General features: G+C 41.4%; 1 protein-coding gene and 1 long non-coding RNA gene across 4 annotated transcripts in view; one reads left to right on the top strand and one right to left on the bottom strand.

The window, feature by feature from the left end:
* The window catches only part of LOC103092466 (uncharacterized), a 58,250-nt gene extending 50,253 nt beyond the window's left edge, over window positions 1-7,997 (bottom strand). For both annotated transcript variants that reach the window (XR_008915082.1, XR_008915083.1), the window contains exon 1: window positions 7,602-7,997. This is a non-coding gene — a long non-coding RNA (uncharacterized LOC103092466). The remainder of the gene's footprint in view (window positions 1-7,601) is intronic.
* EXOC3L4 (exocyst complex component 3 like 4) overlaps window positions 1-24,683 on the top strand; it is an 85,176-nt gene that overhangs the window by 27,301 nt on the left and 33,192 nt on the right. For both annotated transcript variants that reach the window (XM_007473525.3, XM_007473526.3), the window contains exons 2-5: window positions 4,391-4,753; window positions 9,371-9,760; window positions 12,794-13,424; window positions 19,300-19,411. In XM_007473525.3, coding sequence (XP_007473587.2) covers window positions 4,426-4,753; window positions 9,371-9,760; window positions 12,794-13,424; window positions 19,300-19,411 — 1,461 coding nt within the window. In that variant the 5' untranslated portion in view covers window positions 4,391-4,425. The remainder of the gene's footprint in view (window positions 1-4,390; window positions 4,754-9,370; window positions 9,761-12,793; window positions 13,425-19,299; window positions 19,412-24,683) is intronic.

The raw sequence follows: 24,683 nt of genomic DNA, 5'->3' as shown, positions 1-24,683 counted from the left end.
TAGACCAACCAGAGGACTTACTAATTAAAAGCAAATATTAATTAAATACTATCTCAAAAGAAATGACAAAGAAAGTTTCCCTCTACCCACATGAGACATTCTGCCCCAGATTCCAAACCACTAGGGTGGAAGAAAGGACCTACATGGGTAATGTGTGTGGCCAAGAAATTTGTAGGAGCAAACATATATATGGCAAACCCATGGAGTCTGGGGAAGGAGCTCCTAGTGGGCAGCTGGGTGGCTTAGTGGACTGAAAGCCAGGCCTAGAAACAGGAGGTCTTGGGTTCAAATCTGGATTCAGATATCTGTGTGACTCTGGACAAGTCACTTAACCTGCATTGTCTAACCTTTATTGATCTTCTGCCCTGTAACTAATATATAGTAGTGAAAGACAGAAGATAAAGGCTTATAATTTTTTTAATTAAAATAAAAGGACCAGAGGGCTCCTCTAAGAAAGGATCCGTTGGTTTGACTGGATTACAAAGGGATGGCTGGCCCACAAAAATCTAAGTATCGCTGCATTAGACAATCTCTAAAGCCCCTTCTAATCCTTAGTTCATAACACTTAGTTCTAGAAATAATCTTACATATTGTGGTGCAGTTGATGGAGTTCTAAACCTGGAGTCAGAGAGAATTGAGTTCAAATATGGCTTCTGACACAAACTAGTTTAGTGATCCTGAGCAAGACAGATTAATCTGTCTGCCTCAGTTTTCTCATGCCAAGGAGGTAAGGAACACAGAGGGAATTTGAACTCAGCTCCCTTGACCCTAATCCAGTGCCTTATCCACCATGTTTGAGGACTGTTTGCCTGCCTGAGGCATGAGGAGGCAGGATGGAGTCTGGGTAACTTGGTCAATTTCCTGGGGCTTTGGTGACCCAAGCCATGACTATGCATGGTATCAGCCAAAAGAAGGGCAGGAAACCACTGGGAGAACAAGAAAGAGACTCTGGAGTTCCTGCCCACATCTTTCTCTCCTTCCCCTCCTGTTTGATTAGACAGGACACGCTAGTGTTTACTCTGTCTCCTAGAAATAGACTCCCCAGCTCCAGTCTCCTCTCCCCCAGTCTAAGGGTAAGAACAAGAAGACACTAGGCTGCCAGGCAGCCCCTGGGGAGGCTAGCCTTCAATAATGTATTTTCCCTTTTCTTGGTCAGTCTGCGAGTGTCCTTTCAGGGAAAGCCCAAGCCTGCTCTTCAGTCCTCTCCAGGGTATCCTTGAGCCACAGTCTGCTCCTTCTCTGTCCCCTCAAGAGAGCTGAGCCTGGATCTTTTCCTCTTGTCTCCACCAATTTATAAAGTCCAAGAGGCTATGTAAGTCACTGAGTGTGTTCTTCCCCTCTCTCCCAGACTACAGAATATATGTCAGCATTGACATATAGAATGTACAGTTTCAGGCAGACATGCTGGAACACACCTCTAATCCCTGCTAGTGTTGGGGGAGACTGAGGCTGGCAGCTCTCCTGAGCTCTGGGGTTCTAATTTGCAGTGGAATAAGCTAGGGGTTTGCACTAAGCCTCTGGGAGGAGGGATCCAGGTGAGAAACAGAGCTGGTCAAATGAGACTGGACCCATGAATGGCCCCTTGTACCTGGATAAGGTAGGGAATATCAGAAAAGAAAGAAAGAAGGGTAAGAAGAAGGAAGGAAAGAAAGGAACAAAGAAGGGAAGAAAAGAAAGGAAGGCAAGAAAGAATGGAAGAATGACCGAAAGGTAAGAAGAAAGTAAAGGAAGAAGAAGGAAGAAAGGAAAGAAGGGAATGAGGAAGGGAGAAAAGAAGGAAAAATGGAAGAAAAAAGAAAGAATGGAGGGAAGGAAGAAAGAACAAGTTTCAGACTTGGAAAAGTTGTCTAATCCAGGGGTTCCTAATCTGTGATTATGAATTTTGTTTGTTTTTATGAAAATATTTTTGATAAATGTATTTCAACATACTGTAAATGATTTTCTTCAGAATTCTATGTATTTTTTCCTGCATTTAAGATCAGTACCTGAGAAGGAGTCCAAAGGCTTTACCTTTGTCTATCAAAGAGGTCCATGACATAAAATAGGTTAAGAACCCCATATCTAAATCAGTCTCCTCATTTTACAGATGGAGAAATTGAGGCCTAAAGAGGTGAAGAGATTTGTCCATGTCATATGGGAAGGGAAACAGAGACCCAAACTGGTCCCAGGGTGGGGTTTGGATTCCCAAGGCTTTGAATCTCTAGGAATGGAATACAGACCAAGCCATTGCTCTCCTGCTATAATGGAATTCCAGTCACTGTGCCACTGTGTTAACTCCCAGTTCCCTGGGCTACCCAAACCCCAGGAACAAAGGGAAAGAATGATTTTCCCTTGCCTTCCCTTGTCTTCTCTGTCCCTAAATATCTAAACGGGGGCTGATCCCCATTCGTGTTAAATATAGACATAGATGGTGAGCAGCTCCTTCCCTTTTCCCTTCCCTCATGTCCAATTCAGATAAGCCATCCCTCTGGGCCAGGCTGCCTTATACAGGAAACCTTACTGGTAGTCTACTTATAGACTGATCGCTGATCTCCCTCCTGAGCCTGAGACCACCCTTTTCTGTCTCCACTTGGTAAGCATGGGACCCTGCCCCACCCAGCCCAGCCTGTTAGCCATAGGATCTACCCAGCCCAGTCTGGGACCTGAACCCACCCTGCAGCTCAGGCCCTTTACAGATCCCTAGAACCCAGCATTCTTTGGGAGAAAAGATTCCGCCCTTCTTCCCTGAAATTTATAGTAGGAGGAAATAAAGAGAGGAGGTGATAAGACTTCTTCCTAGGAAGACCTATAACTTGCTTATGCCTTCCCCAATCCATTCCTCTTTGAAATTGTGTCCTTATTTTGGGTCTGCATGAGGTCTTGGCCTGCTATGGTTTGGACAGAAGTAATCCTGGCATCTGAGAGGCAGAAGACCCATTGTGTGTCCTACCTTCTAGAGCCTGCAGTTTTCTGGTGGGCATAGACAGAAGAGGATGACTTCAGGAATGGAGGAAGGCGGGGTGGAGTGGGCTTTCCCTCTCTTCCTCTGGGTGCTTGTGTGAGGGTGACAAGAGGAAGCAATATCCATGATTTTAAAAAATGAATGCTGCTTTGGAAGCCAGGAGTCCTGCAAGCCAGTCCTGATTCTTCTTTCCAATAATTTGCAGTATAATTCCACAGGTCTCTGCTCCTCTCTGGACCTGAGTTCCTTCAACTATTCTTTTTAATTACTAACTTATTTGTTTGTGGTTACATCAAAATTCTCAGGTATCTTCCCTCTCTTCCCCACAGTAGAGGAGTCATTGCTTAACATATAAATATGGGGAGAGAGAGAGAAGAGAAATATATCTATATCTTCTGTGTTTCTATTTATGAACTCTTTCTCTAGAAGTGGACATTATCAATGTACTCTTTAAACATTAAATCTGTAGCTGTATATAATGTTCCCTTGGTTCTGTTCACTTTGCTTTTCAAAACTTCCTTCAATATTTTCTTTTTTACATTTAAAACCTTTTTTTCAGTAACATGCAGAAACAATTTTTGAGAGTTGTCTTTTGACATTTTAGAATTTAGATTTTCTCCTTCTCTACCCTTCCCCTACTGGGAGAGTAAATAGTCTGACATAAGTTATACTTTCATGTAATGCATATTTCTATATTGCTCATGTCATATGGGAAGATATATATCACACAAACAATAGAAATCTCATGAAGGATATATAGTGGAAGATGACATGCTTTAATCTGTACTTGGCCTCCCTTTCAACACTTCTTAAAGGAGATAGTTTTCAATGTTTTGTTTTTTTTAACCCTTGCCTTCTATCTTAGAAACTATACTATGTAGTGGTTCCAAGGCAAAAGAGTGATAAGGGTTAGGCAATGGGAGTTAAGTGACTTGTCCAGGGTCACATAGCTAGGAAGTGGCTGAGGCTACATTTGAACCTCTCATCTCTAGGTCTGGTTCTCAATCCACTGAGTTACCTAGTTGCCCCAATTTTCAGTGTTTTTAACCATCTTGATTGGCTCCTCTCTCTATACCCTCCATTTGTCAAAAATCTTCCTAAAATGTGGCATCTGAGAAATTTGATAATAAAGATTTGTAAAGCAAGGCACTGTTCTAGGTTATAGGGACATGAAGAAGAAAGCCAAATATCCTTGCCCATAAGGAGCTTGCAGTTTACTGGTCTGGAGACAGTACTCTTAAAAAAAAAAAAAACATCCTCAGGATGAGTGTCTGGGGATTGACACCCTAAAGGTTGGTATCCTGTGACACTCAAATAAATGAGAAGAACCTGTTGTTAACCATGACTAAGTCAATTGGGGGGTGATAAATAGGTAGGTGTCTTCTGGGATTGACCTATTTCCTGGGCTCCCTAATGACCAGGACTCATTGGCCTCTTTTTTCCCCCCAGATTCCTTCAGAGATTCTAGCACACCACTGTCAAGGATGGGGGACCAGAAGCAGGACCAGTGGAGTTCCCCTGGCAAGGACTCTCTGACCCAGGGCCATGGGCAGGAGATCGATGAGTCTTCCAATCTGAGTCCCAAGAAGGAAAAGAATGGCCACCTTGGGCTGGGAAGCTTCAAAAGGGCTTTCTCATGGAAGGAGAAACAGGATGTGACATCTGGGGACAAAGTAGGAAAGGAGAAGAGGTTCATCGGAAGGATTTCATCCTCCCTCCTTGGCTCCTTCCGAAAGGTGCAGGAGGAGGAGACCGGCAGGTTGAGACAGCAGTTATCCTCTCCAAGAGAGGTTTGTGAGGAGTCTAACACAGGTGAGGCCAATATTTAGGTCTGAGCTGACCAAGGCTCTTAGAGTTGACAAGTCAAGATCATGACTCATGATATGCTTCAAAACACATTTTTTTTAAACCCTTACCTTCTGTCTTAGAATTGATACTAAGTATTGGCTACAAGGAGTTGTAAGGGCTAGATAATCAAGGTTAAGTGACTTGCCCAGGGTCACAGCTAGGAAGTACCTGAGCCTAGGTTTGAACCCAGGACCTCCAGTCTCCACCGAGCCACTTAGATGCCCCCTTTGCATATCATTTTATAGTTTATAAAGCACTTAGAGAAGAAAAATATTTCATATGCTATAAAGCGCTTTGCAATTTATAAAATACTATGTAAAGTTTACAAAGTATTGTATGCTTTAAGTTTCTTTACAAAGTATTTATAGCTTATTAGATACATCATAGCTTTTTAAAAAAACCCTTACCTTACATCTTAGAATCAATACTGTGTACTGGTTCCAAGGCAGAAGAGCAGTAAGGGCTAAGTAATGGGGGTTAAGTGACTTGCCCAGGGTCACACAGCTAGGAAATCCATCTTTAGGCCTAAATCTCAATTTACTGAACCACTTAGCTGCACCCTACTTTATAGTTTTGAAGAAGCTTTGCCACTAACAAAAGGTTTTAGTGTCCACTAAGCTGTCATTGTCTGTTGGCATTTTACAGAACTTTTATCAGTTTCCCTCATTTCTATTATTTGCTAGGTGTCCCAGCTTTATAAAGCGCCTTCTGGTTTACAATTTGAGATGCCTCACAGTTTATCATTCAGAGATCATTTTACATTTAAAAGGTATCATTTGCGTTTTATTCTGAAATACTAATAATGGCATTTATAAAATACTTGAACATTTATAAAGCATTTTACAGTCTGTAAATCACTTCAGATCCATTATCTCAATGAATTCTCTCAACACCCTCCTCTTAGTGAGGGCACACCATTGCCCTTATAATTCTTCCCATTAAGGATTTTTGGAGCAAAAAGACTTAGTTCTGATTAGTTTAACTGGGACAATATAGGGAAAGGCACTCAACTTCTGATTTCATTGATCTAGGAAATTTCTGGTTTAGGAAACTCCATCTTTTCTGTTTGCTTTAGAGACAACATTTGCTTTGAGCACTTACAAGTTACATGATTTGTCCAGGATCTGGGTTTTTCCCAAAGACCCCCATTAGGAAATTGTTTGGTTGTTATCCTATCTACTAGAAGAGGATCAAAATGATGTCAGGGTCAGTGTGCAGTGATCCAACAATTGGTCAGTCAGACCAATATGAGTTGAGAAGGCTCTACCACTGGTGGGGCACAAACAGTCCATATGAATGTTTGGGTGGGAGATGGCTCTAAATTTGTACATCTCACAGTACTTTCTTGAATGCAGCATGCCATGCTGGATAGTCCTGAGCCAGTATCTCCCATATCTCTCAACTGATATCAAAGTTTTTCAGAGAGAACTTGAAATTGTCTTTTTATCTCAGTTCTGACCTCCATGTGAGCACTTCTGAGCTGGGCAACCAGGTGGCTTAGTAAATAAGTATTAGGCTTAGAGTCAGGAAGACCTGTGTTCAAATCTGACCTCAGACACTTAATATGACCCTGGACAAGTCACTTAAACTTTTTGTCTTAATTCATTGGAGTAGGAACTGTCAACCCCCCAGTATCTTTGCCAAGAAAATTGAATGGACGGCACGGTACATAGGGTCATTGAGAGCTGGACACAACTCAACAACAACTTTTCTCCCCCTATTACTTTGTTTTGTTTTAAACCCTTACTTTCTTAATACCAATTCTAAGAGAAGAATGACAAGGGCTAGGCAATTGGACTTGTGATTTGCCTAGGGTCACACAGCTAGGAAGTGTCTTAGGCCAGATTTGAACCCAGGAAGTCTCTAGGTTTGGCTCTCAATTCACTGAGCCACCCAGCTACTTCCCCTAACCTTGCCGCTATCCCATTAATTTATGTGTCCACTAGGAAGCAAAGAATTAGAAAAGAAAGAGATGACTAAGCCTTAGATGCCATTGGCATTGGTGTTTTAGGTCTGCAAGGCAGTGAATAAAAGACAGGGGCAGATGGAGAGTTCCTGGCCCTGGTGGCCTTCTGAACAAGCCATACTATTCTGCTAGAGATTGAGGCCATTATAGTGTGCCTGGAACAGGAAAACAGGTTCTAAGTCCACATTTGGGTTGATTTACATTCCTTCAATTTAATACTATTCCATATAATTAAGCACTGTGCTCAGAACTGAGGATAGAAAGAGAAAACTCAGTTCCTGCTCTTCAGAAACCTACAATCTATTAGAAGAAGAGAGAGTATGTGTACAAATCTCTGTGATATAAATAAGAGCAAGATGAAACCAGAGGAAAAGATCAAAGAGCTCAAGGAATATTTGGTGAGAGCTAGATCATTCTCAACTGGCTTCAGCTGAGGCAAAGTCAATTTTTCTTCCCATAAAAGATGTAACTGGGGCAGCTATGTGGCTCAGTGGATAGAGCAGACTAGGCCTAGATCTTAGAGGACCTGGGTTCAAATATGACCTCAGACACTTTCTGGCTATGTGTCCCTGAGCACATCACTTAACCCCAATTGCCTAGCCTTTACCTTAGTATTGAAATAACTATAATTAAAATACTAGGTAGAACACGTAATTATATCAAACTAACTTTATTTAAGCTAAGGGAAGGAAGGGAGGGGAATTGAGAAGATCTAATTTTAACCCCCAAAGTCAGTGTATAAATCCCACTAACAAATTTCTATACTACTCTAATTAACTTCTTAACTACTACTTCAGATTAGGGTAGGGCTTGTAGGAACAGAAACAAGGCCAAAGGAAGTCTCACAAATGATGTCCTCTTGGGTCTGTCAGAAGTCCCAGCAGAAACCAGGAGCAGCTCATAGGATCAGGAAGGGAAGAAATGGCTTCACCCACACAGTCCACCTGGGTGAAGTGTTACCACTCTCTCTAGCACCTCCCACAAGATGATTTTGCTTGAAGTCAAGTCCCAGCCTCCTGGCAGCTTCAAAATCTCCTTCAGAGAGCAACTCTACCAACTGTCCTCCAGAGAGACAGTCTCCTCATAGTTCCGGAATTTTCCCTCTCTGCCTCTGTACTTCCTGTTTTCAATTTGCTCCTGCTAAAATCCCTTACAACAGTATTAATTCTAAGACAGAAGGAAAGGATTGTTTTTTTTTTTTAAAGACCTTGCTAAACAAAGAAAAGCAAAGAGAATGCAAAATCTTAGATTAAAGGAAGGCATCATGGAGGACATGAAAACAGAAGGGAATCTTGAAGGAAGAGAAAGATTCCAACAAATGATCATGAGGAAGAGAAAGTGGATTTCAAGTATGTGCTTGGAGGCTGTAACAATTAAATTAGTTTCTCTACTAAAAGTATTATATTTTTATGAGGTTTATTAAGATTATTAGAAATCAAGGAAATAAGAAAATACAAAATAAGAAAAGCATGTGCCTAGGGCTGAATAGCCCATTCACAGCCACTTACATCTTGCATGCCATTTAGAGAGTCAGTGTGTTTAGAAGCTGAAGAAGAGAGGCAAGTAGGTGTTACAGCCAGTTTAAATACAAATTCTGATCTCGACCAGGTGGGAATCTCAGGTAAGATTATAGGGAATTCTGGGAAGTACCAAGGACTTCTGGAGATTGAAGTCTAGGGTTCAAATCTCCATTTTTACAATGCAGAAGCTGGCAAGATGACACCAAAAGATCCCCCAAAGTACCTAAATCATCAAACACACCTTTGGAGAAAGACAGAAGCCAAGGGTAACCCCAGTTGAAAATATAAATGTGTTTGTAAAATCCTCTACAATAGGATAATAAAAGACTATAGATACAAAAGGTGCTTTGTTATCTCACACATAGCTGGAGAAAGATTATTTAGAACTTTAAATGCCAAAGAGAAGAATTCATATTTTATTTGAGAGGTAATTATGGAACCATTCAAGCTTTTTGAGCAAGATTTTGACAGGTAGCATAGAGAAGATAGAGTGCTATGCTCAGAGTAAAAAAGATTCATCATCTTCATGAGTTAAATCTGGCCTCAGACATTTCCTAGTTGTGTGACCTTGGGCAAGTCGATTAACCCTGCTTGCCACAGTTTCTTCATCTGTCAAATGAACTGGGGAAGAACATAATTAAGAAGAGATAATAATAGTGCCTACCTTCCAGGGTTGTTGTACAGATCAAATGAGACTCTATAAAGCACTTAACATACATAGTAGGTGCTTCATAAATAATCCCTTCCCCTTCCCTGTTTTGTGGAGTGAATACTAGACTCAGAAAGACCTAGGTCAAAATCTCACTTGACTCTAGGCAGGTCATTTAACCTCAGTTCCCTCATCGGTAAAATGAGATGGTGAGACTCAATGGCCCCTCAGGTCCCTTCTAGTTCTCTATGAGTCTGTGAACCCTGTGACAGGATAATGTCCCCAGTGTCACCTAGTGGTGGTTTTTTTAAATTAACTATAGCTAGAAGGGAATAATCTTTCAAGTAGTTTCAAGGTCAAAAGCCCATGATCCTGTAACTTGGGTATCCAGAATCTTGTCCCCTAGTCTTTGGGTCTCAATGATGCTCTTCTCCCTTTCTCCTCAGATTCCTTCAGCAAGACCCTGCCAGTGAGAACAAAGGACCCTCCACAAGAGAAACAAAGCACCCCCTCCAACCCCTGTTCTCCAACCCAGAGCCAGAGGAGCAGGAAGCCAAGTGTGGACTCTACAAACTCTAGAAAGGAAGAGGACACTGTTCTCGGACTGGGCAACTTCAAGAGGACTTTTTTAAGGCTGAGCAAGAGGGAAGGTACTGCCGGAGCCCAGGCAGCAGAGGAGAGCAGCCTTCTTCGAAAGAGCTCCCGCCTCCTCAGATCTTTTAGGAAAAATGAGGAGGAGGTGACCCATCGACCTTCGAGGCTACCAAAGGGATCCCCAGTATCCCCCAAGTCCCCTAAAGAAGATACACTGAAGAACATGATGAAAGTGGAGGAAGGTAAGGGAAATGGCAACTGGTGATCAAAACAGCAAGCCCTTACATGTATTCTTTTTTTTTTTAACCCTTACCTTCTGCCTCAGAATCAATACTATGATGGATATAAACCATATCAGACTACTCAGTGCCTTGGAGAGGCAGGAGGATAGGGAGGGAGAAAATCTGAGTTCTGAAATTTCAAAAATTGTTTTTTCATGTAACTGAAAAAATGGTTTAAATGGGGAACAAAAAAGAATCAATTGTACTGGTTCTAAGGCAGAAATGTGGTAGGAGCTAGGCAATGGGGGTTAAGTGAGTTGCCTAGGGTCACACAGTGTCTGAGGTCATATTTGAACCCAGGACCACTTGTCTCTAGGCCTGGATTTCTATCCACTAAGCCACCTAATGCCACAACCCCAGCCATGTATTCTTTTTTTTTCTTTTTTTTTAAATTTTATAGTATTTTATTTGATCATTTCCATGCATTTTTCATTAAAGACAAAGATCATTTTCTTTTCCTCCCTCCCACCCCCCGTGGCCGACGCGTGATTCCACTGGTATCATATGTGTTCTTGACTTGAACCCATTGCCATGTTGTTAGTATTTGCATCAGAGTGTTCGCTCAGAGTCTTTCCTCTGTCATGTCCCCTCAGTCATTGTAGTCAGGCAGTTGCTTTTCCTTGGTGTTTCTATTCCCTCAGTTTGTCCTCTGCTTTTGGATAGTGTTTTTTTTCTCCTTGATCCCTGCAGATTGTGCAGGGACATTACACCGCCACTAATGGAGAAGTCCATTATATTCGATTATACCACAGTGTGTTTGTCTCTGTGTACAATGTTCTCCTGGTTCTGCTCCTCTCGCTCTGCATCACTTCCTGGAGGTTGTTCCAGTTCCCATGGAATTCCTCCACTTTATTGTTCCTTTGAGCACAATAGTATTCCATCACCAACATATACCACAATTTGCTTAGCCATTCCCCAATTGATGGGCATCCCCTTATTTTCCAATTTTTGGCCACCACAAAGAGCGCAGCTATGAATATTCTTCTACAAGTCTTTTTGTCCATTATCTCTTTGGGGTACAAACCCAGCAGTGCTATGGCTGGATCAAAGGGTAGATATTCTTTTATCGCCCTTTGTGCATAGTTCCAAATTGCCCTCCAGAATGGCTGGATCAGTTCACAGCTCCACCAGCAATGAATTAATGTCCCTACTTTGCCACATCCCCTCCAGCATTCATTACTTTCCATAACTGTCATGTTTGCCAATCTGCTAGGTGTGAGGTGATACCTCAGAGTTGTTTTGATTTGCATCTCTCTGATTATAAGAGATGTGGAGCACTTCTTCATGTGCTTATTAATAGTTTTGATTTCTTTATCTGAAAACTGTCTATCCATGTCCCCAGCCATGTATTCTTGACAGTTTACAAAACTCTTTATATATGCTAGAGGACTTTATGGCTCTACAGTTTACCAAGTGTTTCCATTTCCTCTCTCCTGTGGTTACCATCTTGATTTAGACTCTCATCACCTCTTCCTTAGACTATTCTCAAAGATCCATAACTGATCTCTCGGCTTCCAGTTTCTCCCTCTTCAATCTATCTCCCTAATATATAGGTTTCATGAGGCCAACCATGTCTCCTTTCAAAAATCTTTGGGGGAGAGGGGAAGGGGGAACAAATGGGTGGCTCAGTGGATTGAGAGCCAGGCCTAGAGATGGGAGGTCCTGGGTTCAAATCTGACCTCAGATACTTCCTAGCTGTGTGACCCTGGGCAAGTCACTTAACCCCCATTGTCTAGCCCTTACCACTCTTCTGCCTTGGAACCAATACCGAATATTGATTCTAAGGCATACTTAAAATACTCAAGGCTCACCACTAGTGGGCTCCAGCCTTGTTTCTGTCCTTTCTCCCTCACATACTCTCTGTTGTTTGTTGTTCAGTCAGTGACTCTTTGTAACCCCATTTGAAGTTTTTTTTTTGTTTTGTTTTGTTTTGTTTTTGCAAAGATAATGGAGGGATTTGCCATTTTCTTCTCTAGTTCATTTTACAGATGAGGAAACTGAGGCAACTAAAGTTAAATGACTTGTCCAAAGTCACATAGCTAGTAAGTATCTGAGGCCAGATTTGAACTCAGGTCATCCTGACTCCAAGCCCAGTGCTCTATGTACAGTGCTACCTCGTTAACTCACATACTCCTAACTTTAGTCAAACTGGACTATTAGCTTTTCCCCAAACTCAAAGTGTCATATTGGGGACCTCTCTGATTTTCCAATGGGTCATCCATCATCCCCAGATGGCCCCTGAGGTGTCATCACTTCCTGGCAGGCCTCCCTGATTCCTTCGGGTTGAAAGTACTCTCTCCCTTCTCAGATGTTCCTAGAAAACTTAACTTCTTTTGTGCTTGTCACTATCTACCTTGTATTATCCTCATCTGTATAAATGTCACAGTAACCTTTCCTGGGATAATGACTTTGTCAGATATCTATTTACCATATACCTTGTGCCATGCTTGCGCATAGTAGGCACATGATATATATTTATTAATACTAAAAAAACAATAGCTTCAATTCAATTAACATGTATTAAGGGCTTCCTATGTGCCAGGCACTGTGTTGTTAAGTACTGCGAATACAAGAAAGAAAAACTGTCCTTGTCCAAAAAGAGCTTACAATTGAATGAATTAACTTTTAGATAATACCTTAAGGCTCACAAAGAACCTCTCGACTGAATTGAAGCTTCAAATGTTCTTTAATACTTTAAAAAGTACTTAAAATGTACTTTGCTCCTTAGAAAACACTTTGGAGGTTATAGTGGAGATGAGAGTTTATAGCATGCTTTCTGATCTTCTGCCTCCCTTGATTTGTTTCCTATAAAACAGATACCCAATAAATATTTTTTGAATTACTTTGATCTTCACAACAAACTCATGAGGGAGGTAGGGCAGGAAAATAAGGCCCCCAATTTCCCAGGATTACTTAGTAAGTGGGCTGACAGAGCTGAACTCCCAGCCCTGTCCCCAGCCCCCCGGGCTCTTGACCGTTGTTCTCTTTGGGCAGAAAAGCCAGTCTCAGACCTCATTGCTGAACGGCAGCTGCTGAAAGCCTTTACCCAGCTATGCCAACTGGAGGTCAGCCTCGTGGAGGACCATCACTTGGGGAAGTTCAAGGATGACCCGACTGCCTACATTCGCCAGGCCATGGACATCTGTGTTCATTTTGATGTAATGGCATCCGAGATCAGGAACATTGTGGGTGAGACCCTGAGCCAGCCTAGTGTGGACACAGAGGCGCTGTCGTGCCTGGCACAGCTGATTAAGGAGGAGGAGGGGGTTCATTCGGGGGATGCATCGGACAGTGCCTTCCTGAGAGCCCCTCGCAAGTGGAGGCACCTGTGGGAGGAGGCAGTGAAGAAGAGCGCCTCAGACAGGGTGGGGAAGGTGGGCCAGGGCATGAGTGAACCTACCCTGGTCAGCCTCCTCTCAGAGCTTGGCAGGGTGATCAAGCAGGATCTTGTGAAGGTCCGGCAGGAGGTGCAGCCCTGCTATCCAGAGGACTTCCTCGTGTGGAAGACCTACGTGGATGCTTTCCATGGGGCTGTGTCTGCCCGGCTTCAGGAGCTCTTGCAGGAGATTCAAGGCTTTGAGCAACTCTATGTAATAATGGACTGGGTAGCCAATGTGTACTGCAGGTGAGTCATTCTGGGCTCACCACTTGCAAGATGAGGTGGAGGGAGCAAACATGGAGCATTCGTGGAGAATGTGAACTGGAAGGGAGATTGGTTTGTAGATCTACCTCAAAGACCATTTAGTTCAACCTCTTTACATTTTACAGAAAAGTTAAGTGACTTGTCCATAGTCATATAGATAGTAAATATCCAAGGAAGGATGCCAGGAGCACTCATTTAGGGGTAGGCAAATGCAAGGGAGATTTTCCATTGGGGCATAACTGACAGAGTATAACAAATGGAGAGGGAAGAAGAGAGGGAAAAAAAATCAGCTGAAGCATTTATATAATATCTATTATGTAAGTGGGATTTAAAAAATATATACATATATATTATCTCATTTGAGACTTACAATAACCCTGGAAGGTAAGTACTTATCCTCATTTTATAGTTGAGGAAACTGAGGGCAAACAGAGGTTAAGTGACTTTCCCAGAGTCACACAGCTAGTTATCAATCAATAAACCTTTAAGCACCCATTATGTGTCAGGCACTGTGTTAAATGCTGAGCATACAAAAAGGGGCAAAAAACAGTCCCTATCTTTAAGAAACTTACAGTCTAATGATAAATATCTAAGTCTGAGTTTGACCTCATGACTACATGATTTAAGGGCCAGTGTTCTATCCACAGATCCACCAGCTGGAGAACACATAGGATTTCTTAAAAGAAGATCATTCCCCCTCAACCTTCTTTGTCATGTCCAGTTCAATTCCAAGTCTTAGAACGCGTCCCTCTTCTTGTGTTTCTCCACTCTGGTCCTCGCTTCATTTGCTGCCATGGTTTCTAGTTATCTTCCCTGCTCTTGGCATGCATCCCGTTTCTTTCTTGGGTCACTAGTGTGTTTGTTATTCACTGCTTGTTGCCTTGAGCTGGCTCAAGTCCCAAAGGATCCATGGACTTCTTATTAAAATCTTAGCAAAAGAAAGACATTTAAGTGAAAATCTCCAGCTTATCTGAGCTCCCTTTAAAATCACCATAGAACAGTAAGAAACTAAGCCACAAGAAACAAAATATGATCAGGAATTACACGCCCATCTATCCTTCCCATATAAGGAGAAACCAGGTTGTATCTTGGAAATGTGTTCTTCAAAATCAGCCCAAGGTATCCTTAGAGGAAAGAATATTTAAGAGTTCAGGACAGTCCAGTTAGGCCATTCTTCTCCTAGACCAACAACAATGCATTGACCCTTTCTGGGCCCTGAGTAAATGGCCATTTGTTCTGAATGGGTAAGTCCATCCGGCCAAGGCGATGGCAAGTGGATTGTGATAGAAAATACTCTGAGTCAGGATTTCTGGATTCTAGTTCTAACTGTACTATTAGCTCCCAGTGTGACCTTGGACAAGTCTTACCCTGTCTCCCAGCCTCTGATTTTTCATATTTAAAATGAAGGGGTTGAATTGGATGATGTTTAAGGTCTTTGTTTGCTTCCTTCCTCAACTGTCAAATGAGCCACAGAAGGAAAGGGCAAACCACTCCAGTATCTTTGCTAAGAAAACCCCTAAAGGGGTAGCGAAAAGTCAGACATAACTTTAAAAAAAAGACAACAAGACTCTAGTGCAAAATCTTGTGAGAAGGAGACAATGCCATAATTAAAGGGAATGTCCTGGGCACAATTAGTTTACTCACTGACCAAGACAAAGCCTGAGGCAAAATGTAGGTGGGAAGTAAAGGGTAAACATAGCTAAGCAGTCAAGAAAAGGGCTCTTATGTCACAGATAATCTCACCATTCCTTTATGACTCCTGGGCCTTGCATTTTCATATTTAATCAATCAGTCAATAAGTATTTTTAAAATCTCTGTAACTTCTGTCTTATAATTGATAATAAATATCAATCAAGATAAATATAATAAAAGAATTGCCCAGGATCATAAAACTAGGAAGTGTTTGAGGCTGGATTTAAACCCAGGACTTCCTGACTATAACCGTCTTTCTACCACTGAGTCATGTAGGTGTCCTTCAATAAGCACTATATATACCAGTGTAGCTAGGTGGCACAGTGGATAGATTGTTGAGCTTGGAGTCATGAAGACTCATCTTCCTGAGTCTAAATCTGGTCCTAGACATTTACTAGTTGTGTGACCTTGGGCAAGTCTTTTAACCCTTTTGGACTTGAAAGTTTCCTCTTCTGCAAAATGATATAGAGAAGGAAATGGCAAACTACTCCAGTATCTTTGCCAAGAAAACTCCAAATGAAGTCATGAAGAGTTGAACATGACTAAACAACAACATGATATACCAGGCACTATGCTAAGCATTAGAGGAAGGCAAAAGCAGTCTCTGCTTTCAAAGGAGTTTCCTGTCAAATGGGGAGATGGCTATGTACAAACAAGATAGATACAGGATCAATTGGAGATATTTTCAAAGAGAAAGTTCTAGCATTTGGAGAGACCAGGAAAGTTTTCTTATAAAATGGAATTTTATAAAAATTATAAAAATAGGAGTTTAGCTGAAATTCAAAGCCAGGTAGGCATGGGGAAGAAGAAAATTCCAAGTATGAGAGACAGCCAGTAAAAATGGGTGTAGTCATGGGCAGCTGGGTAGATCAGTAGATAGAACCCTAAGACAAGAGACTGGCAATCCTGGGTTCAAATTTGACCTCAGACACTTCCTAGCTGTGTGACCCTGGGCAAGTCACTTAATCCCCATTGCCTAGCCCTTACCACTCTTCTGCCTTGGAACCAATATACAATATTGATTCTAGGACAGGAGGTAAGAATTTTTTAAAAAAAGAAAAGAAAAGAAAATGCATGTGGTCTGAAGATAAGAATGCCTTGTTTGGGGAAGAGCAAGGCAGCCACTGTCCCTGGATCTTCAAGTATATGGGAGTAAAGTGAAAGAAGACTGGAATGGTAGGAGGGTTCTGGATTATCAAAGGTCTTGAGTGCTGAACAAACAATGTTATATCTGCTCCTGGGATAGGGAGTCATTGGGGTTTATTGAACAGGGAGCGACATGATCAGACCTGAGTTTTAGGAAGTTTTGTTTGATTTTGAGTGGAAGATGAACCAGAGAGCAGAGACTTGAGGCAGGGCAGCTACTGCAATAGACCAGGTAAGAGATGATGAAGGTCCGCCCCTGAGGAGTGACAGTGTCAGAGGAGAGAGTGGGGCATAGGACTTGGGGGTGGGGTGGGGGTGGCAGCGAATGAGAGAGTGAGGAGGTGAGCCTGGAGGGGCCTGAGAGGATAACAGGCACATTCGTAAGGAGGGAGGATTTTAGGGGAAAATAATAGAGTTCACTTGTAGAGTTTCAGACGTCTATAGACATCCAGGTTGATGTGTCCAATAGATGCTAATCTGGAGGTTAGAGGAGACTTTAGGGCTGGATGAGTAAATCTGAGAAACATCAGCATAGAGATGATAATTGAATCTATGAGAAGTTCAAAGATCACTAAGAAAAATAGTATATAGAGAGAAGGAAGAGGACCCAGGTCAGAGTCCTAGAAAACTTGCCATTAGCTACTGTGACTTACCTGGATGAAGATCTAGCAAAGGAGACTGAGAAGGAACAGGAGAGTCAGGATAGAGTAGTGACATGGAATCCTAGAGCCAAGAGGATAGCAAAGAAAATAATAATGGCCAATAGCTAACATTTATATATGAAGAAGGAAATGGCAAACCCTTCTAGCATCTTTACCAAGAAAACCCCAAATGGGGTCACCAAAGAGTCAAACATGACTGAAAATGACCGAACAGCAAAAACAACATTAATATAGTACTTACTATGTGCTAAAGCAGACTGTGCTAAGTGTTTAAAATTATTATTTCATTTAGTTCTCATAACAATCCTGGAAAGTAAGTGCTATTATTATCCTCAGTTTATAGATAATGAAACTGAGGCAGACAGAAATTAAGTGACTTGCCCAAGATCATACAGCTAGCAAGAGGCCACATATGAACTCTCGTCTCACTGATGCCACTGGCCACTGTGTTGAATGGGGATAGTAAATCAACTTGCCTTGATGCAGCGAGCCCAGTTGAGATCATGTAATATAAATTTGTAAGTGACCCAGGCAACGTGGTTTCATAATGCTCTATCCATTGTACCATGTAAGAGGACAATCGACAGGGTAAAAGCTACAGAGATCAAGACAGATGAGGGTTGAAAAGAGGCCATTAGATTTGACAATTAAGAAATTATTGCTAACTTTGAAGAGAGAGGTTTTAGTTTAATGATGAAAAGTCAGAAACCAGACTGTAGAATTAACAGAGGAAAAAGGTGGCGGCTCAGTGGATTGAGAGCCAGGGTTCATATCTGTCCTCAGATACTTTCTAGCTTGTGAGCCAGTGCAAGTCATTTGATCCCCATTGCCTAGCCCTTACCACTCTTCTGCCTTTGAACCAACACATAATATTGATTCTAAGATGGAAGGGAAGGGAAGAAGAGGAGAGGGGGGAGAAGGAGAAGAAGAAAAAGGAGAAGGAGAAAGAGAAAGGAGGAAGAGGAGAAGAAGAAGAAGAAGAAGAAGAAGAAGAAGAAGAAGAAGAAGAAGAAGAAGAAGAAGAAGAAGAAGAAGAAGAAGAAGAAGAAGAAGAAGAAGAAGAAGAAGAAGAAGAAGAAGAAGAAGAAGAAGAAGAAGAAGAAGAAGAAGAAGAAGAAGAAGAAGAAGAAGAAGAAGAAGAAGAAGAAGAAGAAGAAGAAGAAGAAGAAGAAGAAGAAGAAGAAGAAGAAGAAGAAGAAGAAGAAGAAGAAGAAGAAGAAGAAGAAGAAGAAGAAGAAGAAGAAGAAGAAGAAGAAGAAGAAGAAGAAGAAGAAGAAGAAGAAGAAGAAGAAGAAGAAGAAGAAGAAGAAGAAGAAGAAGAAGATGATGATGATGAATTTTGGGATCCTATATGGCCTACTCAAGGAATATAGCCACAGATGTCTCAGTCAATAGGAATTTTTTCGCTCTTTGCATTTGAATCACAATAAAGGAGTTGGATGGGATAGAGAGATGGGATGATGGTTATCAGGCCTGGACAAACCAAGTGAGAGTATTTTGAAGTAGGGGGAGACATGGGCAGCCAGTAGATACAGAGACTGAAAATAAATGAGAAAATGGGACTGATAGGGTGGGCAATCCCCAGAAGCAGATGTGATTAAATGATGTCACTGGAATATGTAAAGGGTTTGCCTTGATAAAGAGAAGGGACATCTTTTCATGTGAAACAAGAGTAAGGAGGGAGGCAATGGTAGAAGAAGGAGAGGAGAAGAGGATGCTCTTTTCACTGAAATGTGAGGCAAGTTTCTCAAGTGAGAAGGGGGAGAGGGATATTATATCCCCCCTTCTCAAGAGGATGGATTAAAAGGTTTGGAAAAGCCACTATATTAAGTGGGAGAGTAAGTCAATTAGGGAGATATAAAAAGATCACTTTGATGCAGTGAGAGCTCAGTTGAGATCATATAACAAACATTTATAAGAGACTTAGGCAGCCTGGTTTCATGATTTTCTATAACTTCATTAAGTAGCATATAAGAGTAAAGACAGTAGTGATGAGAGCAATCCAAGGCTAAGGCTTGAGAGGCCAAGACTGTCGATAGGATAAGGGGACAAGGAATTCAAGAGAAGAAAAAGGTGTAGTGTTGAAATGGTGCACCAATGGGTCAAGGTAGGGAAAAGAGGAGGTTATAAACAATACAGAACTAACGGTCCAGAGAAGAACTGAGGGATGGAGGGACTGGAGGTCAAGGAGAGAATGGAGAACAAGATTTGGAGTTCAAGGTTGTAAGGAAGTAGGAGAAATAGAATGTTAACAGACTGATCAGATAAGGGAATTTCAGAGTTGATGAATATGGAAATGGTACATTTGTGGGTGATGGTAAGATCAAGGTTATAACCAGCTCTGCATATCCTCCTAGCAAGGACTTTCTAGGCTCCCTGGACCTGGAACTAGATATGACTACGATGCCAAAGCTACTGGCACCTGAGGTATGGGAGAAGCTAGAAAGTGACTACACCAAGTTCCTGGAGGTAAGAGTCAAGGGCTGGGCCATCCAGGGCTGGTTGTGGGGAGGAGGGAGGGTAGCTATGGAGAGCCAGCTTCCTATGTGGAGTAAACTGGGCGATGAGTGGATCATCAGGACTTTGCCCAAGGTGATTAGATTTAGATACCTCCATCAGGTAGAAACAAATGAGTTTAACAATTAGATAGCAAGAAAATAATTAGTGAAAATAAGAAACTCCTGAATGGTATCAGTCGTTTGTGAGTGTACTTGAGAAGTATACAAATGTAAGCACTTGAGGGCCAGCACAAAGCATATGAAGATAATATATTTGATGAATATTATATCCTTGTGACCAGTCAAAAAGATTTGTTTCCATGTGAATTTTGCTATAGAGCTCCTCAGTCAGATTTGAGAACTCTGCCATTTCTGAGTGGTCAGCTGAAACTTAAGCTGTGTATTGTGATTGAAAAAGTGCTGGACCTGGAGTCAAGGAGCAGAATTTCAAATCCCATCTTCTCTTATTATTTGCTTCACCATGGCAAGGCTCTGGGCCTCAGGTTCCTTGTTTGAAAAAAACATGGGGTTGGACTAGACAACCTTAAAATTCTTTTTGAGTTCTAAATCTTAAGTTTTTATCTAAAGAAGTAATTTTGATCAGATATTATGAAGAATTTCTTGACAGTAAACAATCACAAGATTAGTTATATTGAGGTTAATTATACCAGCAGGAATCTTCTCCAGATTCCTTTTTCCTCTAACTTTAGCTACATTAACTTTTAGCTACATTAAAAAAAATTAAAAACATTTCCCAACATGGCACCATGCTGCATTGGATCTTTTGTTTTAATAAACATAAATTTGAGTAAAAATCAACAGTTCAATATGTGTGTGTGTGTGTGTGTGTGTGTGTGTATACACATATAATATATGCAACATTCCACATCCATAGTCTTTCCACTGTTCCACTGAAAGAAGAGCCAAGGTAGATTTGGAATCAGAAGGCCGAGTTCATATCCCAGTTCTTCTGCTTGCTACCTGTGTGATTTTAGGCAAGCCATATAACTTCTCTGCACTCAATGTCCTCATCTAAAAATGAAGGGATTGGGGAGCAGCTGGATGGCTCAGGAGATTGAGAGTCAGGCCCAGAGATGGGAGGCCCTGGGTTCAAATCTGGCCTCAGATACTTCTTAGCTGTATGACCCTGGGCAAGTCACTTAACCCCCATTGCCTAGCCCTTAACACTCTTCTGTCTTAGAACCAATACTGAGTATTGATTCCAAGTTGGAAGGTAAAGGCTTAAAAAAAAAGAAAGGAAGGAAGGAAGGAAGGAAGATTAAAGAATTGGATTAGGTGTCTCTTCTAGTTCTAAATCTGTGATCCTGTGATTCCATAGCTCTCCCTACCTCAGGAATCAAGCCCCACAGAAGATTGTCTCCTGCTTACCCTGGTCCTCCTACATTCACAATTGGTAGCCACTTCAACAGAGACCTCATATATCCTAGTGTCTGCACCCACGGTATATTGTATTCTGAGGTCTGAGATTTTGGAGTGGAAATTGCCTTATTGCTTACCTTCAGAATGCTTTGTGTGCTTGCCCTCTCTCCGAAATTGGTAGCTAAGGTTCTGTGGCGAGGGCTCCCATGTGAACAGTCCAACCCTGAACTTTAAGATTTAATTGATCACCATCAGCTTCCTGGGCCACCAACCAATCAGCCAACATCTATTAAGTGGCTATCATATGCCAGGCTCTCTGCTAGGTATACAGGACACCAATGCAAAGAATGAAACAATTGCTACTCCTTAAGAACTAATAATGGGGAAGACAAGTACGTTTGTAACTGGATGCAAAATAATAAATACAAAGTAGTTCAATCCAAGGTGTTCTGGTAGAAAGAGTACTAGTATCTATCTGGGTAAAGTCTTCATGCTTGATATGCATTTTGAAAGAAGACAGAACTTCTATGAAGCAGAGGTATGGGGAGATGGCACGAGTAAATGCGCATGGATAGAAAATGGATTATTCAATGGAAGGCTGGATCACCAGCATAGTAATATTCAACGGGGTTGAAAAAAATAGCTAGGGACTAGATTATGAAAGGCTTTGAAAGTGAAACGTAAGAATTTGTATTCTGTCCTAGAGGCAACAGGGAGCCACTGAAGTTGACTGAGAAAGGGTCAAGATGGGGAAGGGAAGAGAGTATAGACAGATATTTTACACAGAATGCAAGACAGAATCTTGTGGAATATCCACCATTAGGAGTCATGGTAGGATGATGAACCAGCAAAGGAGATTAGACAGATAGGAGGAGAGCCAGGAAAGAGCAAAGTCACAAAAACCCAGAGAGGAGAGCATCCATGGGAGTTTTATATCTATTCTTAGGGCTTTAAATTTTCACTAAATTCTAGGACAAAAGAAATTCAAAGCTAGGATGATAGAATGTCAAAGTTGGAAGGGAGCTTAAATGGAGTGAGATATTATATTAGGCCCCAATGCTAAGTCTGTGATTTTTTTTTTTTTGGTTCAGGTTGTCTATACTATACTCTGATGACACATTGCTTTTGTTTCTACCTCTGACCGAACCCAAATACTCTGTAATGTGTTCCCACTCCAGTTCCTCAAAATGTTCCCACATTGATTTATTTTCTTTTTTCTTTAAAGAAATTGATATGTTTTGTTTGAGGCAAATTATTTCCCCCCCAAAATGGCATGTTCCTTCCCACAGCATCTTTTCATTTAAAAAAGAAGTTATATGCCCTGATTCAAATTTGGCCTCAGACACTTCCTAGCTATGTGGCCCTGGGCAAGCCACAACCCTAATTGTGTAGCCCTTGCCACTCTTTTGTCTTGGAACTGATACTTAGAATTGATCCTGAGACAGAAGGTAAGAACTAAGAAAAAAAAAGCAGCTATGCAAAGCCATATAATAGAATTTGATTGTAGCTAATGGTATGTATGCCACATTACATTTATGCAGTATACCATCTTTTAATAGAGAAGAAGAATGTGCATTTTAACTTTGATAATTTGCAAAAATCATTTTCTGTTGTATTTGATCTAAATTTTCTTGCTATTTCATGTTATCTTCATTTACATTACTGTTGTAAATGAAAGAATATTTTCACACGTGTGGTTCCTTTCTTTTAGTTATAAGTTCTTTAGGGTAAAAACCTAATAATGGGTCTGCTACATTAAAGGAGATGAATAGCACAGTAACTCTTTTTTGTGCAATTCCAAATTGTTCTTCAAGATGATTTGATCAATTTATAGCTGTTCCAGAAGTGAATTAATATGTCTACCTATCCATAACCCATGCCACATTGAATTTTTCCATTTTTTAGCATCTTAGTCCATTTATTGGGCCAGGTTTTTTGTCATTAATGATTTTGGACAATTTTTCAGATGGTTTTTGATAGTTTAACTTTCTGCTTTTGAAGACCATTAGCTCATATTCTCTGACCACTTGGCTCTTTTAAAAAAATTCTTTCTTTCCCTTTTAGAATCAATACTTAGTATTGGTTCCAAGGCAGAAGAGTGAAGAGGGCCAAGTGATTTGCCCAGGGCCACACAGCTAAGAAGTGTTGGAAGCCAGATTTGAATTCAAGAAGATGAGTCTTCACTCATCTGGTGCTCTATCCACCGTACCATGAAGCTGCCCCCCCCTCCCCATTTCTAGTTAAACTAATGTTTCTAGACTATCTAAAGACTATGAGGCTCTTTTTTAAAGCCACTCTACTGCTATCCCCACCTTAGATGTAGAATGGGGCCAAACAGAATTGAAGACACTTTTGCATACTGCCTTGTTTCACAGATTGCAATGGCCAGCTCTGTACTTAGCTAGGCTGGTCCTCCAACAGCAGGCTCAATCTGTAAACTGGATCCCCCTTTCCATCCAGGGAGGACCTTCCAGATCAGGTGCCCTGACAGCATAGCCTTCAAAAATCCAGATTCCTCTCCATGACTCCTTTTGAGAATCCACATGTTAATCCACTGTGACTGAGGTCACTTGAAATGCCTTCCTCCTTCCTAACAAGGGATCAGAATTAAAGACAACTTTGCAAGTTGGACAAAGTTCTTGTCCACTCACATAAATAAAAATAAACTCATTGAATATTAAGACTTTATGAGAAAAAATATTCTAAATTAATTAATTAAATACAAAATTTCAACTAAACAAACAAACAAACAAGACTGTATAAGACATTAGAGATCATCTGATCTGGTCCTTTCACCTTATAGAGAAGGAAATCCAAGCTTGGAGTGGTAAAGAGGAGATCCAAGACACTAGTGAGGAAGAGTCACAGCTGGCACTCAGACTCTGCAAATAGCCTGGAGATGAAAAGATGTCTTTGAGGATCGGAAGTGTTGTTGGGTGGAAGAGGGCAACACTAGCGCCAATGCATGCAAGTTATATAGAGAGACAGATTTCAGCACAAGAGAAGAAAGAGGTTCCTCACAATTGTAGGGTCATCCGATCATAGATTTAGAGGGAAGCTACCTTTCAGATCTGCTAGCCCCATTCCCTCATTTTGTAGATGAGGAAACTGAGGTCCATAGAGGCTAAGGGGCACATAGGTAAGAGGCAGATCTGGGTTTCAAATCCAGGTGTTTTGACTCCAAATCCAGTGCTGTTCAGAAGTGGAATGGAGATCTCAACTCAATGGGTACCAATTTTTCCATTTCCAGAGGCTTCCAAGTAGAGGCTGTTAATTCCTCAAGGAATGTTGTATAGGAAATTCCTATACAGTAGAGTTTGGACTAGATACCAGAAAGTTATGGGGGCTAGGGTTCCTTTAGCTTTGGGACCATGCTAGGGAAGGGGCAGAGTGCTGTGGGTACTTACAAAACCTGGGTCTGACACAGGCGCATCCTGACATTTGAATCTCTTCTCTCTCCCCGGAGGATTGGTACTGGCCTAACTGTGACTGGGAAGCCAGAAAACAGACTGTCACAAAGCTCACTACACTCACAAAATTAAGCTTTATTATTGGGGGAAATGAACAGAAATGCAAGGGAAGGAAAAGTCTGTCTGTTCCAACTGATGACAACCATGGGTCAAAAATTCAGAGATTAAAGGACTTTGGAATGGAAAGGGTAGAAATAAGAGAGAGACAGAGACCGAGAGAAAGGAGAAAGGAAGGAGGGAGATAGAGGCATAGACAAAGAGAAGCAGAGACAGAAAGTAGAGAAAGAGAAACAGAAAGGAGAGGGAAATAGAGAGAGTTAGGCAGAGAGAGGCAGAGACAGAGAGATAGAAAACAGAGAGAAGGAGGGAGAGGAGGGAGAAAAATAGACCAAA

The sequence above is a fragment of the Monodelphis domestica genome, chromosome 1, assembly GCF_027887165.1.
Source record: "Monodelphis domestica isolate mMonDom1 chromosome 1, mMonDom1.pri, whole genome shotgun sequence".
Lineage (NCBI taxonomy): Eukaryota > Metazoa > Chordata > Mammalia > Didelphimorphia > Didelphidae > Monodelphis > Monodelphis domestica.
The sequence above is the reverse complement of the archived record's forward strand: the minus strand, read 5'-3'. Positions and strand labels throughout refer to the sequence as shown.